Raw genomic sequence first — 20,467 nt, 5'->3', positions numbered from 1 at the left:
AGCAAAATAAAGCCATTCTGCTTGGTTTAGAATAAAGAGGACGAGCTTCCAATTGACTTTGGAAGGATTTCAGGACATTTGTTTGGACCTGTAAGGTCTGTCACACAGATAGAAAGGGCCAAAATGACTTGCTCAAGTACAGCAATAGCATTAATTAAAGTGCTTGTGTAGGACTACTAAAAGAAGGCATCTTCCTTTCAGCATCCTTAATCCTGACAGCCATCTGTTGATTTCACAGAACAGAAATTTGTCAGCATTAGAAAAATAGTAAGTATCACATTTTTGAAAGGTACTTTAAGTAGCCAGACAATTGCTGTCGGGGACTATTTGCAACTGGTTCTTGGGGATCTAGTACAGGTTTACCATTTTACTATTAAAAGTCTCTTGATAGGGTCATTGCTTTGTAATCAGAACATTTACAATACATTATGAATGCAAGATTAATTATTTGGAGGCTATCCAAAGATAACAGTAGTGAAGGCACTATAATAATTAAAATGCACAATAATTAAAATTTCCCTTTTGGGGAAAAATCATTCATAAATAGATTGCTGATGGCTGGATTAATAAAGTAATAAAATATGTAGCCAAGTAATATTTAATTATTAAGAAATTAACATAGACAGCCAATGATAAAAAGACAAAAAATTATTCCATTTCTTATCCTTTCACCAGTTTTCTCCAAACCCCAAAAAACCCCCAAACTGAACAAACTAACAACAAAGCTGATGTCATGCCTGGAAGCCCATTAAGACTGATAACAGCTTGGAAAAAAAACACTTTCAGTTAGGTAGAAATATAGTATGTAATACAAATCTAAACTTACATTTACACTATGTCATCTATTAGTTAAAAGGTCATATACTTGCTTGAAAAGCTGGTTTGCAAGAAGTACTTTAACAGAATTACATTTTAGTTGAACAGAATCCTCGTAACTTGAACAATTTAAGAAGCAGCAATTCCTTGTCCTTCAGTAATCATGCTCTATTAAGAAACACAAAATGTCCTTTTCACAGAATTAACAGGAGTGCTGTAGTCTCATATACAAATACTGTAAGAGTATTCTTATATTCTCCATCGTGTTCAGTATCCACTAGCTGATGGGTCACTGGTCTTATCTATGTAACTATGTAACTAACCCTCACCTCTACATCATCCAAAGGAAGACAAAATGCAAGTGTTCCTCCCTTTACTTTTGTCTATCTACTGTAAAATTGCAGTGTTTCTTTTATTAAAAGATACCATGATAAAAATCAACTGAGAGAAATGTGGCTTCCTTTGATTCTTAAAGCTGCAGCAGTCCCTTCATATTCTTGTTTCTTGCCAGAAAGCTCCAGATTCCATGTGCCTGTGGAAATTCTTGCCCACAACCAAGACCGTCCTGCTGAGTTCCACTGTTCAGATGATACACAGGTCTCAGTAGCTCTCAAGCCATCCCTGAATCGAAACGTGTCTGACATACAACACAGGCTGAGCGAACCCCATGGATGGTTTAGAATACAAAGAAGTAATCAAAACTGATTCTGTTCACAGGTAGAACATAATCAACAGTTAACACCAACTCCTCATTCACAGAACCCTGTTCTACGCTTGTATGAGTACACTAATTCAAACATACAATCACTCCACAAGAGAAAACTCACTATGTAAACGGTTCACTACACAAAGGGGTTTTGTTAATTACTAAATAGAAATCAGTTCAAACCACTTACCCTTGGGGATCTTAGTTCTATTTCTTCTTTTTCACTTTCACTGCTGGAATAATTTTCTTCTGCTTCTTTTTTAACTTCTGTTGGGGGCATTTTTTCTTCCTCTTTTACACCTTCCTCCATTGGTTCCACGTGTTTCTGTATGTCTTCTACCACTTTTGGTTCATTGTGATGGATGGTCCTAAACTGAATGTTTGCAGAACGGCAGTACTCTTCAAAACCATAAAGATACCTATAGATACAAATAACGTTTCATTTATATTTCATGTTTAATTTTCTATTTACTGAAGTGCATAAAACAGTTTTTCCTGCTCACAGAAAAGCAAGAGAAGAAATAGCTTCAAGAAAAAAAAAACCAACCACCTAACACCAAAACCCAATAAATAAACCAAAAAAAAAGCCAGAGAGATTTTGAAATAAAACCATTATGTGTACAAATCAAATGGTGAGAAAGAATACACACAGGTGCTTCCCACAAATTTAACTTCATCCCCATTCAATCAAGAAATCATGATAGTAAGGTCTAAGAACAGGTACACTGTTTTGCAAATGCACAATGACAGCTACAATCAGCCTAGTGTTAGAATATGGGTGTACAAACAAGTTACCACATGGTAACAAACTGCCATGCATCAGCTGCCTGTGTTCACACTCTAATCCAGTTATAGGCGAGAGAAATATGAACTAGCTTATTCCGCAAAGAATAAATACACAAGTTACAACATACTATATTGTGTCCATACAATGTAGTTATTTCCATTGTAAGAGCAACTTATTACTTATTTACCAATTACTTTTTTAATGATACTCTTCTCTGTAAAATACAGACCTTAAATATGTGCCCAGTTCAAATCCCACTGAAGTTAGTGTGAATATTTTCATCTTCATCAACATTAATATGAGCTGAGTCATTAGTCATCCCTATTCAGTCAAATTTCCTTAGGTTCGAGTCAAGAGAACCTCATTCTTCCCTTTTACTCAAAAAGCCCAATTTGTTTCTTGTCAAACTTCCAGGAGAATAAATAATAAAAATAATCTTTATTTAGAAAATGAGCTTGAAAAGTGACATTCCTAAAAGGTTTCCATTTCAAAAGTTAAAACACAACTAAAAAACATGTGTCAGTTAATGTCAGAATAAAAAGATTTATGCATTTTTTTTTATTACAAGCAGTGATTTTACTACTTCATACTGTCACATGCACCACAGCAATGTATGAAGTTATGCCCTAAAGCCATTATTCTACAGATTCCACAAATATGATATTTAAATATGCAATCTGAAACATCTCTACCAACGTTTTTCAGGAAGTTAAAGAAAGCGGTATAAAATCTTCCTCGCTGCACGCAGCATCTACAGACTGAAGACAGAGTTCATTCTTGTTAATCACCACACACTGCAAAGATGAATTTTCCTAAGCTTTTTTTATAAGTTTCATTGTTGTACTCTGAAGTGGCACCATTGCATGCTCAAAGTGAACACTTCTTGACAAGAAAATTAATGGAATTCTAATTATTAGAGCAACGGGAACTTATGCAGCCCTGAGCACTCCCCTCCTTTCACTGAAACACTCCAGTGTTTCAGTCCTTGGCACTGGAAAATGCTCAGAACTGCTTGTTAGCTGAAGAACTACTTTTTCACTATCGAAAACTGCTTGAATATTTTGCATGCTACTAAAAAAAAAATAAGGAAAAATGTTTTCACCATTATACGATATGAGAACTTACTTTCTATAAGCAGTTTTTACATTGTAGGAAGCAGCCGAGTTCAAAATAGGAATGCCAAGGTCCATATAAATTTGCTTCCATACAGCACCACTCTCAATCTTTGGGGGGGGAAAAAAAAAAAAAAAAAATTCAGGTTTTGTTAATGAAGAACATTAAGGAATGACATCTAACACAGCCACAAGCCACAACCTTTAAGAACGAATAGACATATTTAGTTCAGGAAACATCCGACACTTACATTGTCACACCCACCCTGCTGAAATACCAGTCTAAAAAGTTTGAAGAGATTAAGGTCCTTGTAGCCCAGAACAGGTGGTTTATTAATAGGAGTACCTAAATAAAACAAAACCAGAAATAAAGAGTTACCACACAGAACAGCAAACTGCTTCTTCCACACATTCGATGACTTTAGCACACATTTGATAACTACTATCTTTCTACATTTCAAAATATGTATTTAATAGTTCTAAGATATGTCACAAGTCAAGTAGTCTCCAACCAGCAATTTAGGCTTTACCCTCCTTTGAATGCAGCACATATTTCTGGGTGGTTTATTAGCATAATGGCACCAACTACTTGATAACTATGATTTCTTGACCTCCTTTTCAGACTTGTGCAATAACCCCCATCCAATTGGCTGCATTCCATTGATCCTCTTTTGAGTGGGGGGACAGCCAGAACTGCAGCAAGCTCTACAGAACACCTGATGAATTCTGGAATATAGACTGTGGTCTGTGGTCTAAAAAGAATGGGGAAGAAGCAGAAATGCTGGATTAAAAAAAGGTACACAGGCAAATTGTCAGAACGTGAAAAAGCACAAGGCCCTAACAGGACATGAATATTTGCAACAGTTCCGCGAAAAAGAAAGAACTCAGATCAGATGAGTGGCAATGATATAAAGAACAATAATTAACTACAAAAGGAGAAACCAAAAGTGACTTGGGGCAAGTGGCTGCGTACGTAGACAGTACTCCTCCCAGCAAGGAAGAACATCAAACCTCTTCCCTGCAGCTTCTCATCTTCTTTCATCTTCATGCAATTATATTTGGAATCATTAAAATAATTTTATAAGACTTTGGGAATACTGTCATGATTACTCTAACTGTCATGATTAATCTACTGTCACGATTACATTCATACTGAGAGAACAGAATGTAGAACAAATCTGGTGGGAACAGAAATCTTGCTATCAGGACAGAGGGGAAGAAAAACCCAACCAAAAACATAAACAGGCAAAGGGAAAGACCTAGTCCCCCAGAAAGTCCTGTACATTCTTCAGTTGACATACTACCTTAAAGAATAGTTTCTGGACTGAGTCTTCAAATTCAGCGCACTGAGTCTTCAAATTCAGTGCACACATGCTTTCTTCTTTTGCCTCTACAAGTCCCTGACATGACCCCTACTTGGTTTTAGTCTAAGAATGCTTAAGAAAGGGAGTGAGGAAGGAGGAAAACACAAGGGAAGAATCAGGCTACCAGAAAAGAAAGAAAATTGTGGATTAGTCCACCAGCACAGGGACTTCTTTTTCCCCAACATAGCTTCTTATTCCCCTCAAGGCAGGTTATTCTCCAGAAACGCTGGTTATACATAGGAGGCCTCAAAATTATATTGGATGAACTCCAGTATATTTTGCTATAATACATGATCAATTTCTAAGCCTGTGATAAGAACTAGTAATACTGGACAGACTTGGAACTGTTCTTTTACAATTCTGCGGTCTAGAGCACACCTTGTTAATAGGGATGCAGGGCCTCTTTTATAAAGGTAACTTGATTTCCCCCATTTATCCCCCCCAATTTTAAAACCCAAGAAAAAGAGGAATATTCAGGCACTACATGCACTTTACATTTTACTCTTAGCTCTGGTTATTTCGAATTCAAGTACATCAACATTTGCTGTACTATATGCTGCTACGGAAATATCATTCAGGTAACTTTTGTCAAGGAAAAAGAAAGAAAGAAAAAAAATGTAAAAAGGCAGTAGTTGCACTTGTAATCTACCTCCACCAATGTTATTGCAGGATTAACACTTAGAATATTCAAATTGAAATAGCGAGTGCATGAGTAAAATTAATAAAACAAATATACTTAAAGATAGAACTTTTTCCAGGCTTAGATATACTTAAGGAAAAAAAAAAAAAAGAAAACAAAAGGAGGGAGGGTGTACAGCCAAGCAACAGAAAATCTTCCATTTTAGTGTCGGTCTCATCACAACTGCAGACGTGAATGGTTTATGCAACGACAGTTCCCTCAAGTCAGCAGGTATATCCTGCTCTATATACATAGTACATGCACTTCCAATATGTCTTGTGCTAGTTTAACTACTCCAGTTTATAGCAGTCTTACCTACTTCTGTAAAGACAGACATTTAAAATATGCTATTTTCTTGTCCTAGCTACAGGACAAAGTAGAACCTTTAAGTTGTCTGTTCAGGTGAGTATCACTGCTACGCTGGCGTATTATTAAGACAGTTCTGCAAGGAGACTTGCACATCTCCCATTCTCTGCTGGTTGAATTTCACCATTCATGAATGGCCTCCTCAGGTTCCAGCCTGAGATTAGCAGCAGCAGAACTCCCAGCAATGGCTGTCACAACAAGAAATCAACCAAAAGCTTATTTAAAAGGGATGGGTAACATAGAAAAGGTTTTGTGAAAGCAAAACAAAAAAAAGAGCACCTCAGGGAAGATTTCAGTTTCCTTTGTGCACTATGCTTTAAAGTACTGGAAGCAGACCTGCCACATGTGAAAGTGGGTAGAAGTGTTTTTCCAAGCACCAGACTAGCTGTTATCCTTTTTCACGCACGTGAGAATACGCTCATAATAACATCCATACATTTAAAAGTAATTTTTAGAAGCCATTAAAAGAGTGGACAAGAGAGTAAAAAGAAAAAAAAAAATTAAGTTCAGTGTTACCTCTGTCTTCCATAAACTTGTAAAGCTGTTGGAGGAAGTTGTCCCTCTCTTCAGGATCAAGCTCTTCCTCAGGCTGTGAAAACATAAAATATGCAAAGGAACAATTTAGTTGTACAAAAGCCTAACAATAAGAACTAAACCCAAACCACTTCCCATTTGGCCCTGCGCCCATATAATGTTGAAATATGCAGAAAACAAAATTTACTCAGGAGACTGCAGTGCGCACCTCAGGAGGAGAAAAAGAAAACGCAGGTCAGGAAAAGCCTCAATCCACAATAAAAATAATGTGTGACCCTCAAAATTAAAACAATAATATACATAACATATTGTTTTAATACAAAAAAAAGGTCTGTTATTTACAAGACTGAAGCAATTAACAAGAACTCTAGGCTTCTTGGTTTGTTTTTTGTTTGTTCAGGTTTTGGGGTTTTTTTGTTTGTTTAACTAATCTTCCTTATCCCAACTACAGCAGAGGTTGCAGAACAATTCCTTCTCCAGCTGCTCCTGGTTTTGATACTCCAGACAGTATTAATTTTGTCATTAAGCTCCAATGCTCAACTTCTGCTCGTATTTGGAAACACTTTTAGAGGCACTTCCATAATTCCCCGAACATGTATTTCCACAATTTATTATTACAAATTCTTTAGTTTTATCTTTACAACTTCAAGTTTCAAAGAGATAAACACTTATGAACTTTATGGTAAGCAGTCCACAGCATGAAATAAAAGTTTTCTTTTATTTAGGTGGAAACAATGAAAATACAGTAAATTTACTGGGGAGGTGGGAAAGATGGAATTATGTCTACATATACTTCATGGAATTCTGAGATTCTAGCAGAGACAAAAAAAATAAGATAAAATAAGAATAATCTTTTCCCTGCAATACTTTACGCATGCCCCTTTCTTCCTGCCAGCCTGGCAATCACAGGGATTGCTGGTAAGGCAGTTTGCACAAGAAAGACTGCAGCTATCTTGAAGGAAAGACGTACAGTACATGTCAAAAAACCTTATCATTACATTATTAAAAATAACAGAAAAGTCACAAGCAGTTCCAGAAGGAAACTAGAACAGCAATTTCAATTTCAGTTGTCTGTGCATTCAGTAAACTTTAAGCTTCAAGGCAGGAAGATAAGCACTAAAATGTGAATGTATAAGCTACTGACTTGTTAACCAGAAAGCAATCTGCACAGCATCAGAATGAATTTCAGCCCTGCCTGCTTCACTGAATTCTGAGCTTCAAAGCCCAACAGGGAATCACCTACAATCAGGCAGAGACAACATCTGTTTCTTATTTTCCTATTTTTTCCTGGGAAATAATTGGAGGAAATTAAATGAATAATCACAACATTGTACAGCATCAGTTACCACTTGCTCATACTGCATGTTATAGGGACTATATAAAGAAAAACAGTTATCTGTAGAATTATTGTGTTCTTCCAGGTTAACAAATGAATTACTGCTATAGAAACCACAGTTTTTTCTCTCCATCTAGATTGCAAACCAACTTCAAGATCGAGAAATTTCTACCACCTACTCTAACGTTTACTGATTAAAGGCAATACGACTCAAACCAGGCAAACTAAATATATCTAAATAACATTAAACATTCAGGAATATTTCTGAATAGTTGAATTGAAATTCATTTTTTTTTTAATGCGGGCATAATGCCAAGCCAGAACTGTAGGTCAGAACAGCAGAAACATAGGTTAGAAATAGCACTTGTGCAGACAGAATGTTAACCAAGTATTTTCAGCTGAAGAAAAGCAAAAACCTAAGATGAAAAGCTTTTACGTGCTTATAGGAGCAGGGCATAAAACCTGACTGCAATATTCATTCACCTATGAGAGACATCCTGTACCTACTTCTCTCTGTTGATGGTGTATGAGCTAGGTTGACACCCCTTGACAAAGAGAGTCTGAACCGTGTCTGGTACTAATGCCAGGGTAGACACCAAGTCCTTCTGATAGCTGACTTGAATAAGACCTGAATAATTGTGACCAAGGAATAAATCATGTATCAGCTATTTCAAAGTCGTCTTTTTTTTTTTTTTTTTTTTGCTACTGGCCAAAATTAGAAAGGCCAACCCTTCATGGATATGCCTATTGCAACATTAAGATATATGGACTTTTGTAAAAGGTTATTTTTCATCAAGATTATCTATTTGTAATTGGCTACAATTACTTTACAGGAGTGTCTACTGTTCTGAGTTAGAGCTGAGTTTTATTTTAAATACATCAACCATCATCTAAGCTGCTGTATCAGCAACCTTAAAAGCTGCACCCAAAGTGAAGAAAACACCCGATAAACGTTGATGCCACAACCTGCCATCATCTGAGAGCTAAAATTCCCAGCACTGCTTTTCAGCAGGCACCAGGGTGACACTGCTACCCTCCAAACCTCACTTATCCTATCCAGACACTTATGACCATTTTACACTGGGGATAAGTGAGTTCACAGTGACAGTCCTTCAAAATCTGTTTTTTTTTTTTTTTTTTTAAGAGTTCTGTCTCTGCGTTTCATTTTTTTCCTATACAGGTGTTACAGAAAAAAGGGAGGCTGTAGCCAAAGGTAAGTCCAAGTGAGAGGCAAAACAATATGAAAATTTTAAATGCCGGGAGTTCAAAATTCAGACCTTTCTGTTGTTTATCCAATACCCATAACTAAATGCAACATGAGAATTTTTTTATTTTTTTTTGTCTCAAGGTAAGAGGCTGAATTTCATTAAAAAGAATCTCCAAGATGTCCTTTTTTGATTATTAATTAAAAAGCTGAAATTTTATGGGTTTGAGATTTTTTTCCTCCTTTCTGACTAGCAGGTCACTTCTGTTAGAGAATATTGTAAACAATAAAACAATGAAATCAACAATGAACACAGGATCTCTGTATAAGCGACATACTCCTTTCCCAACTTGATTTCTTATTGCCTTCCAAGAAACACTAACAGTGTTCAAGTATTTTGTAAAATTATTTTGACAACAATAACCAGCAAATAAGCACAATGTAAAACCCACAGAAAACTTGTAGAAAATTAGTAGCTGGCTTTGCTTCATTTGGTTTAAAGCCACTTTATTCACCACAAGTTTTGACTCTGTTTTTAGCATGATTTTAAACAAGAATATAGCTCTGTTATTCTGACTCATCGTTTCCTCTACAGAAAGATGTTAAAGTTTCTGTGGATAACAACCTGTAGAGCTGAGTGGGTGCACAAAGGATTAAATAGTTTATTTTACAAAACAAAGAATGAATCTCTACTTACAAGCACGTACGCCATATACCATACCAATTCGGGTTAAGGTACCAGGGATGACCTTTCTTTTATGTTATTAACAGACTTACAATACCATAAACTCTTCTGTGAAATAAACAGGATTTGGAGTTCAGAAGAGTATATGATCAAGACAAGCTGACAGAATTAACGAAATTTTGTTGCTTTAGAGTACTTAAATGCATTTTCATCACTTGCACATTTGCTTTCTGATGCCAAGTTTGAACACTAATTAAGGAAATTAAAAAAATTAAACTGATGGCAACAAGTTAACAGCTTTACACCATATGGAGATGAGAGTGATCTTAAAACATTAATTTCTACCAAGATGACCCAGGAATTCAACGACCCTCAACTCGCTCTAGAGCTGGGCCTCAAGCTTGCAACTTCTTTGCTCCTCTTCGAAGAATATTCTGAGAATGCCTGTTCGCATAAAATTGTGAGGAAGAAAGTCTTTGTAAAGAGCATGATGTAGGCAATGCTTTACAGGAGTCAAAGCTCCTACAAATACATTCATGCATAAGAAGGATGATTAGCTAATCAATGTTTAGGTTTTTTTTTTAAAGGCTATTCTGCATATTACGCATCACAGTTGCTTACGGTTTGGGGTTTTTTTTGTGTTTGTTTTTTTACCAATGTAAATAAACCAGTTGTTTCTGGATACCATGCTTCATTAACTTTGAAATTACCGTATTCCTGTATTTAATTTTTATAGTCAGCTTTTTCAACGTTATCTTAAAATACACATAGGTTGCAAAGAAATGGACAAGTCAGGTATCATTTTATGCTGTCTCCCACCGACGCTTAGAGAAAAGACTACATGGTAAACAAGAACTACTTTGAAGCACAATGTAAATATTTTAATAGATGACCACTGATCATTTGTAGGAATCTCAAGCCTCCTACAATACATCCCTGGATTTCATATACGCATCCTTCCTTTATGAACTTAGTGCTAATAAAATATATGGTAATGACTTATCATGAGAACTGAAATCCTTCCTTATTTGCAGAATAGGTACATTGAAAAATGCTTCTGGCTTTTTCCCTGCTCAACCATGTAAAGCAACTCTGACCCTGACCAATGTTTCTTGATGCTGTTGTGGTGCAACAACCCTAAAAGCTTTAAATGAATGCACACTATTAAGCATACTACAGATACATCCTTCAGGTGACCGTCAAAATGAAGACTAAGAGAAAATTCCTCTACACCTGGAGGTCCTACAACTCTTTCTTGAACGAGGCATGGAGACCAGCTAGCTAGAATTTGAATTTTTTCTGAACAATTTTTTGCATGTTCCATTCAGGGCGGGGGGGGGAGGAAGTGAAAGAACAAGGAACTGCTGTTAAAGTGACACAGGTAAGTTGGAAGCGTCTCTCAAGTATGGTGTTATAACCAGTTCTACAGGTAAGATAGAAATCCCTTTTTCCAGCTCTTGATACCATCAAAAGATACAGTTCTGCAACTTGCAAAATTCAGACTCCAAAGAACAAATTCCTTACTTTCATGCTGATCTTATGTGAATGTATTTATTAAGAACACGTACTGAAAATATAGTTCAAAAAATTGCATGTTAAAATCTTGATTCTTCTGGAATCAGAACGGCCTACAGGGAGACTTGAGAGGCAAATGTTGCCTACGTGTTCCCTTGTAAAATGGGGAGTACTTGACTATTTAATCCTGAGAAACAAATACATATGACTTCTTCCCTGACAGAATAACTTAAATACAAGCAAATACAGTAGTACATACTATCTAATTTTTAATAAAAAAGTCAGGTAATGTTCCAAAAATCTTCTATTTCTATGTGGAGATACTGGAATTTAGAGTTTCTCCTTCCTTTTAGCTGCAGCGCATTCTCTGACTGCCAAATGTACCCTCGGAACACAGTTAATTATCTTATTTTTCACACGTTGAAATCTGGATAAGAACCAAAAGCAATATCCAGATTTTTACGTGGACTCAAACCAATTGCATGATTCTCTAAATTTTCATTTGATAAATAGTTTTTTCTATAGTACCTCCTGATTTTTTTACTTCTGTGACATAAACAGCACGTGGTCTGTTATTCAGACCTCACACTGAGAATGAAGTTATCCTGAGTTGCACCATATACTGCAATTATTGCCAAAAATCCAACAATTTGAACATGCTGAGCAACTCAATGTAACATAATCTCTGCTGAAGTCAATGACAAGCAATTTCCACATTTTTCTCCTTCATAGTCAACTCAGGACCACACAAGTGATCCATCACCAACGAGGAGGATTAACATCTCACCACCACCATATCGGTTCCCACTCCTTAACTTACAAAAGCCATCAAAGAAGAACTGTGTAGAGCCTGGAAACCCGGTTGTACTAATTTTACCATACTCTTTAAGATGTCATTAAAAGCAGCACAATTAGCAAGACAGTCTCTGTCAAAACAAAGCTACAGATTTTAACCCAGCTACTGGAAAAACGGTAGGATCTATTATTACCAGCTACAGTAGGTCTCTCTGCTCCATTATCATTATAAAAGATCTTACTTCAGAAAAATAGGATCCTTTCCATACCCAGAATTAGACTCTTCCGACTCACTTTACGTTCTCATTATATATTAAGTAGGTCTGTGTCATTCGATTGATTTAATGAAGGCCTATCATGGCTGGTCAGCAGCTGTCCAGGCCTTGACAGCAAAGCTGCTGTGCATTTCAGAAGACAGAGGGGTGGAGGGAAATAATTTTAAAAAATCTCCCTCCCATCTCCAGTAATATAACAATTTGCAGTTCTAAAACAAAAGGTCCACTGACAATATTCTGGCAGAGGATGGACAGAAGCTATTTTGACCTTGATTAATAAAAGGAGAAACTCTACAAAACGTAAATGCAAAAATTGAGTAATCAACACTTCTAGACAAATAAACACAAGGCAATTATCATTCACTTGTCAATTCCCTCTGCAACCAGTACTACTGCCTTTCAAGGGAAAACAGAAATTACGATAAATTCCCTAAATGCTCTCTAATTGTAACACCTAGGATGGCCCACAATTAGAATATGTATAGTAACAGCTGAATCAGGAATTTGTTTTAATGGGCTGGAATGACAGTTCTGCTCTGACATAATCTAAAAAGATTAATATCTATCCTCTGCTACGTAGCTTCAGCATGAAGATGCCCACCTTATTTTCACATGTCCACTTGTCACTTGGAAATAATGGATTTTACAGCTCTTCCTACCAGCACATCTACCTGTCTGTAATCCTCGCTCCACTACTCTACATTTAGAGTATTTCTTAAAAACAATCTCCATTTATTTTACAGGAATGCCTTTTTTTTTTTTAAAAAAAAAAAAAAAACCACCAAGCTTCCCCTCCCCCTTCTTTGTTTAAAACACGTAACACTTTTCTGCAATAGCCATAACAAATTATATTAAAATGCATACCAGAAAACTAGTATAGCAATCCTTGATTTTTAGTATCTGATAATCTGCAATTTCAACCAATGTTAATACGAACAGACCAATAAAGACTGCAACAGTTCACACCCTGCAAAATGTGGCCTATTCAGTCCTTTTCACTGCAGAGGAAAAAACCCAGAGGATTTTATATTCTGCACACATTCATCCTTATATTTATCTAATCATACCATTCTTCTCATACAGACATCTCCATTTTCCAGAACACTGTTATCAAGGCATAAGATTAACACCTAAAAATAGATTCTTATTGTCTTTTTTTTTTTTTTTACCTGGAAAGATTTACCCTGGCTGCACGCTCCACCAGTTCCCAGATCAGAAATCCAAGTCAAATCCACATTCTTAACAACCATGCTAACATTACAGATTAAAACACAGAATCCTTACCTAGGAGCTGCATTCTTTCAAATGTAAAGAGGTTTTACTTCCCTTCTATCTAAGCTGCCCACTGCCTAGACATATTTCAGCCTGACTTCCAAATATCTGCCAGCTTTCTCTCTCCCTGCACGGCATCCGCAGTTATACGGCATTACTTACATTCTCTTCCATATATAAAAAGTAATAATAATAGAAATAACCAGACATTACATGAGAGGCGAAGAAAAGAGACAGCCCATTTCAAAGCATCTGGCAAGCCTCCCCCTGGCCGCCGGCCAAGCCTCCGCGCCAGCGCCCGCTCCCCCGACCCCGCCCGCCCCGCCCCCGCGCATGCGCGCTGCCGGCCAGCAGCCCGTTACCGTGGCAACGCGGCCGGCCGCCTCCGAGTACGAACGGCCATTCTGTGCCCGGCCTGACAACACCGCACGCTGCGGGGGAAGCCGGAGGGCAACGGCCGTTCACCTGCCCTTAGAAAGGCAAACTTCGCTCGATTATTTCCCCACCCCGCCCAGGTAAATAAAGTTTCCGAGCGTATTGTGAAAATCGCACAGAAAAAAAAAAAAACCCAAACGAACAAATCCCCCAACTAAACCCCACCCCCTACTTCTAAATAGATCAAGGTTAAAAACGGGTAGCAGAAATAAAAGCAAATTCTGTAAAAACATTTTTGATGACATGAAGAAACTGCCTACCTTTGCAGAAAAGGAGACGTTCAAAGCATTCCAATGCAGCGAAAACCTATTACCACGAGCATTAGACAGAAAGTCCACCCATGACATCACATTCCCAACCCCGAACACCAGCGGCGTTCAGGAAAAAAACTAACACGTGCAAAGGTAACTCCGGTACTGCTCTTAAATACCCTCTTAGGCAAACAGCTTTAACAGGGACTGTGCGTTAGCTCATACTTTCAGTCAGCCTATTGCTTTTGCTTTAATAATTCTTTTTTTTTTTTTCCTCAAATCAAACTACTGTTTTCAGAAACAAGTTACTTTTTATATAACCTACATATAAAGTACAAAAGAAAAATATAAAGTTACTTTTATTTAAGGTTGGATTACTACTGTTAGGCTAGGCATCAATTTTTTGTTTGTCTCTCCTTTTGACCCACATTCTATCACTCTTCTCTGACTTGAATTCTTAATTTCTGAGATTGGTCTCCAATTTCTGCTCTAGACAATAGGAGGCAGTCTGGCACTGGTCACAAATCCCAGTAAAGACAGCTGTAGCAAAGGGAAGATGAACCGGTCTGAAGAGATGTTGAAGTGAGTAAGCAAAGTCTGAGAGTAAAATGTTGGAAAGTGCAGGATTTTTATGCATGCAAGTTACTCAATTATCTTTGAATAATGACTGAAATTGCTCAGACTTACCACTACTTCTTCCATTTTCTCTTCTCTCTTTTCTTCCTCTTCATCAGTTTCTGCATCAGCTCCATCTTCCTCATCACTGCTAGAGGACTCCAGAATTTCACTTATGTCCATTTTCCAGTTCCGAGGAACACCCTTTGTGTCACGAAACGTGCTTGCCTCCTGTAGCCCTACAGAAGAAGAGGCCCTGGTTTTACCTCACCTGCAGTATTCACAGTCACAAAGCATTTTTAATTTCCTTTTCACATTCTCGTAAATCACAATGCCAACTTAAACCAAAAATGGAATTAAGTAATAAAATAGATACTTCAGCTTTAAACTCCGAGTCTACACACTTTACATTTTGAGACTGTCAAATTTTTTAAATCAAGTATCAGCAACTCAAGGAGCTTAGAGTGGAGAACATCCATCCCACACACAGCATGCAGCTGTTTTCTAGGGATAGGTCTCCACAAACACCACTAAGATTTACACCTATGTATGTGAACAGCACCAAAGATAAGCACCTATACTTATCCACATCTATTCTGTGGAACTGTGAACTCTTCTGTTTCTGTACGAAAGAGATATAAATACTGTAATAAAGCTATTAAAAAAAGGAAAGCTGTCACAGTTAGATAAAGTACCATGACTTGCTTCATTCTTTTCAAAGTATCTTCATGTCTTAAAGTTTAGATTGAAAAAAAAAAAAAAAAAGGCATATGTTTTGTTTAAGAGCACTGCCTAAAGAGATGTTACATTAACGTTTGGAAGAGAGGACAAATGGGACGGGGAGAAGTCACACTTCTACAGTGGGAATACCTCAAATTCTCTTCCTTGAAGAGGTGCTCCAAGGGGGAAACAACAAAGCAACACAAACCTAGATAACACCAAAACACGCCCCCCAGGCACAATAGAACATCTTAATAAAGAGGAATCAGAATACCCAAAAAAGGGACGTATTCCAATGAACTAATCACAGTGTTGCTAGAGAAGAAAAAGCACCAGATTCTAATAGGTGTTGATAGAGTAACCTCCAGAAAATTGTCTAAACTATTTTTCAAAACCACTAGTACCTTTGGTTCCACAATATTCCCTTATGGCAATGAATGTCACAAACCAATTACGTTCTTCAAGAAAAAAAAAATCCCTTTCTTCAGTTTATCTTAAACCTGGCATCTGATCATTTTTTTGGCTGCTCTAAAGTTCTTGTACTGTGAAATAGTTATTAAAAAGAAAGTGTAAGAGAAATCATTATGTCCATTTTCCAGTTCCAAGGAACACCCTTTGTGTCAAGAAACGTGCTTGCCTCCTGTAGCCCTACAGAAGAAAAGGCCCTGGTTTTACCTCACCTGCAGTATTCACAGTCACAAAGCATTTTTAATTTTTTATTTTAATAATTTAATTTTAATAATTAACACAAACCAATCAAAACCTTCTCAAGCTCCCCTTTGTTGAGTATCATGTTAAATCTTTACTTGTTAAGGAGCTGTTTCAGACCTTTACTCAAACCCAAGGAACTACTGTTGTTGAGTGGGAGTTTTTTGTTGCTGGGTTGTGTTTTTTTTTAAATTATTTTTAATAAACAGATTTTAAATATTTCTCCTTAACAAACATCGTAGTTTAAGGTCTGATTGGGAGAAACAACACGAAAAGAATTATTTACGTTAGAGTGAAAATCTGGACTTTTATAAGCTCACTAAAACCACGGGATTATTGTGGTCACATCACCCATCCATCCAGAAATCAAGTTCTGTAATTATACTTTTAAACCAAATATTAATCACAGGCAGGCCGTTCTAATAAAGTTTACACCTTGCTGTCTGGGTATTTTTGATGTAAAGACAAAGTGGTCTGAACAACAGCACAAAACTTTGTTGTAGGGAGAGGTAAATATATTCCATTATTCAATGACATTTCAAATACACTACCTTGAAAATACTCTATTCACTTTGCATGAATTCGGAGTGGATCAAATGAAGGAAATAAAAAAATCAAATAAACAAGACTTCTACTAGGTGCTATTTTAATAATAAGGCAGCTATATCCGAAGTTTCTTTAATTTATTACATTTAAAAATGCTTGCAAAATATCCAAGACAATTATCAGAAATCAGCAGACCACCATTTATCTGCAAAAGTTAAAAGTACTATTGCACGAGATTACTTTTTTGAAATACATAGAATTTATTCTAATTTACCTTTTTTAGGAGAGGACTCAGATTTTGGTAAGTTTTGAACATCTAGTTCTTTAATGTCTTTTCTTGCTACTGAGTAACTGAAAAAGAGAAAGGTTCTGATATTATTTTTAAATCACAGTAAAGCAAGCGTTTGACTTAGAAAAACAGCAATTTCTAAAGTTTTCAAGATTTATCATTCACTTTCAAGTTCCTTTCTAACAACTCAATTCATAAGGCATTTGTTATTATAGGTCCTAATACAAAATTCAAACACAGAGTAGATTTCCAATCTTTTTGTGAAATTCTGACACTAAAAGAACCCTTGTAATTAAATAATTAAGTTCATAAAACTTCTTTAAGTGTTTAACCTGCACAAATTTGCAACGGTGAAATACTCCATGTAGGCAAAAAACATTTTCTAAATTGAAAGTATTCACATCAATCAGTAGTTGCTACCAAAATAGCAATCTAGCTGAGATGAAAGAAAGAAGCCCTCTATTTTCCGAATGCAATGCTACTAGCACAGAACAGTGAAGCCAAATTCACCTATCTGCACTGATAAATAGCTGATTTTTATTTTTAGGTTACAAAAGTGTTCTCACAGCAAAATATATGGCAGTTGCTCTGTTCTAAAGTTACACTGAATATTCAGTTACTGAATTATTACAATAGAAATGCTAACCAACCTGCAAGGAAAGCCTTACAAGTGAGTTATTATAATAAGATATTTTTTTTTTCCTTCTTTCATTATTTCAGAAAAACTGGAGTAAAACCTCAGGAATTGGAGGCCGCCATTTTCTGAAGTTAAAGCCATAATACTATGGGGAAAAAAAAAAAGTAAAACAGAGCAAGTCTGCATGCTTTTCCAATAACATTTTACCTTCAGCATATAAAGAACCAGACTTATCTAGACGATACATGTCTACACTAAAAGGCCAGAATGAATTAAGTCTTCAGTTACTTGAAATACATTTCAGTAATCAATTTTTTGCACCTTACTCAAAATCATGGCTATTAAAAACATCACAAATTGTTCACTTTGAAAGAAAGAGGAAAAGACGGGTGACAGCTAGCCTTTGGCACGGAAGTTTTTAGTTACAATATGCTCAGACAGATGCATTAGAAGTAAGAATTAAGAGGAGTAAAGGCAGACACCTTTAAAAAACAGTCTTAGTACTCTTTTGAATATATTATTTCTTAAGACACACATCTATGTCTCCCTCTCTCTCCCCTTTTTGGGGGTGTGGACTAATAGGACCTTTCTTTCTTTTTATAGGAATCTTGGTTCAGATTCTGTAAAAATTTTAAACAGTTACTTCACTTTTTTTTTTTAATTAAAAAACATAGATTAAACACTTTTAAACTCTGCTATTTAAACAGCCATGGATATCTGGCCACTGGAGGTAATTAATCAATCAGATATACAAACTACTACAACAGACACCCATAAAGGCGTAATAATTAAGACATTAGGGAATATACTTAGAACCAAAACTCATACTTCAAAGAACAGGACAAAAACTGTATTTTTTTAAGTTGGTTTGTTTGTTTTTTAAATGAAGAAACAACACAGATTTTACTAATCAGATGAACTCTTATCAGTACCCACAATGTAAAGGTGGGCGAGTAAAAGCACAGAAGTAGTTAGGTGGACATGGACTATGAATGAGAAATGTGTACAACCAGCATTACACAAAATTGTATGCTTTCCTTTTGGAAGAAATAATGTCTTCAGAAGCAATATACAATTAGTTTTGCATTTTTCTCCTATATACATCTAACAAAAGTAGGCTATTACTTACAATTTGGAATCTGCAAAGGATCGAACTAAACACTGGTCCTTTTTCACTATGACGTCATCATTACAGCTGGGAGACACAACCTGAAGTTTCAAATAAAACACTTTTTTTTTTAAGGAGAAGAAAAAAAGCTGATTTTGAAAGGAAAGAAAGATGGACAGCAGGAAAACTGCTGTTTTCCTGTTTCTTTTATTATAATTTCCAGTTCTGAGAAAAGAAGCCTACTCCAATTTGTATTACTAAGGCCAACAATGACAAGCTTCAAGCAGCAGCTTACCTTAGACAATTAACTTAACTTGTTATGTACAAGCCAGAAAAGTTTGCAATTTCATTTCTAAACTCGAAACTAATCTACTGGGGTAACACCACGGGATCCTGTTTATTCACTTCGCTTTTTTTCTCTTCTTCATACAAAACCTGTTGAAAGCATCTATTTAAAAAGCCACAGACCCACTTTTTTTATACCAGCTTCTGATATTTGGCATTCACACCGAGAGGTAAGCAGTACAGGTTTTTTTGAGAAGTGGATTAATATAAGCTAGTATGGAATCCAGCGCATCCCTTCACAGCACTAGCATGTCTAAGTCTGAAAAGACGATAAAAATGCGTTTGCAGTATTTGTATTACCACAAACAGAACAAGTTTACATTTTGCTCTAGACCACATACAGACAAAAAACGTGAAATGTAGAGGAACTTGTGGACCTATCAGGACTCAGTGGAACCTGTGCCATCCCACTCGGATGAGTCAGAAGTTTTACCCCAGATATCAAGATAAGACATTGCTGTTTCTCAGGTAGCAGAGAACAGGACAGGTACACTGCCTCCAGTAACTTAATTCCCTAGTTAGAACCATGTTAAGTTAACATCTGCTGTTAGTAAAGGGATATACAACAATCAGAACATGTACAATACCACATTTCACATTTTAAATAGATACATACAGCTGGATAAGTCAGTGTCAACTATTCACCCTACATTACATCTTAATGTTCTTTCAAGGAGGGGAAGACAACTGGTCTGTGTCAGTTACCTTTTGATCCTGGATTCACACAGGAAAATAAAACGTTAAACTAAGTTAGAAGACTGTAACAGCTGAGCTCTTTCCAGCTAACCCTGAAGACTCAAAATAAAGGACCATAGAATTTACAGTTAAGTAAATAAAATCTGCAAAAATTAGTGATCCAAACCTGCCTGTTTAATTCTCCAAATGATTTTTTTTTAAAAAACAAACACATCAAAATAACAGAATACGTGTATTCAGCTTGTCTGACAATACCAAAAAGTTTACCAAAGAAAGCAACTTTTAAGATGCAACTCTGAACTTTTCTGTGTGTATAACGAATCTGCAAAGTGTCCACCTTTACAGTACAAGTCTAGTTGTACTTGAATTTATTTCACATGTATTTATTATCAGCAATGGCAATGAACACCGTATCCTATACTGACAGTCAAATAAAAATAACCACCAATCTCTACCGCTAGAGTAGCTGGCCATTTATGTAAATGGTAGCCTGGAAGAAACTAGTATTACATAAAATCGAAAGTCTAAGGAAAAAGGTAATCATTAAACACAAAAAGATAAAAATTCCACTGCCATTAAGATTCATACATCTAGTTGTTCCTGAATTGCCTAGGAGAGCAAATCCTAACATATCGTATTTATAAAAGAAAAATATTGTTACATACTGACCA

The 20,467-nt window shown here is 36.3% G+C and overlaps 1 protein-coding gene across 2 annotated transcripts in view; it reads right to left on the bottom strand.

Moving 5' to 3' along the window:
• Positions 1 to 20,467, bottom strand: part of ARID4A (AT-rich interaction domain 4A) — a 50,635-nt gene that overhangs the window by 11,656 nt on the left and 18,512 nt on the right. For both annotated transcript variants that reach the window (XM_074583634.1, XM_074583635.1), the window contains exons 9-15: positions 18,777 to 18,856; positions 16,996 to 17,072; positions 14,820 to 14,986; positions 6,347 to 6,419; positions 3,673 to 3,767; positions 3,435 to 3,532; positions 1,713 to 1,941 (exon numbers count right to left, since the gene is read on the bottom strand). In XM_074583634.1, coding sequence (XP_074439735.1) covers positions 1,713 to 1,941; positions 3,435 to 3,532; positions 3,673 to 3,767; positions 6,347 to 6,419; positions 14,820 to 14,986; positions 16,996 to 17,072; positions 18,777 to 18,856 — 819 coding nt within the window. The remainder of the gene's footprint in view (positions 1 to 1,712; positions 1,942 to 3,434; positions 3,533 to 3,672; positions 3,768 to 6,346; positions 6,420 to 14,819; positions 14,987 to 16,995; positions 17,073 to 18,776; positions 18,857 to 20,467) is intronic.

The sequence above is a fragment of the Larus michahellis genome, chromosome 4 (assembly GCF_964199755.1).
Source record: "Larus michahellis chromosome 4, bLarMic1.1, whole genome shotgun sequence".
Taxonomy (NCBI): domain Eukaryota; kingdom Metazoa; phylum Chordata; class Aves; order Charadriiformes; family Laridae; genus Larus; species Larus michahellis.
Note: the sequence above shows the minus strand (reverse complement) of the source record. Positions and strands in the feature narration are given on the sequence as shown.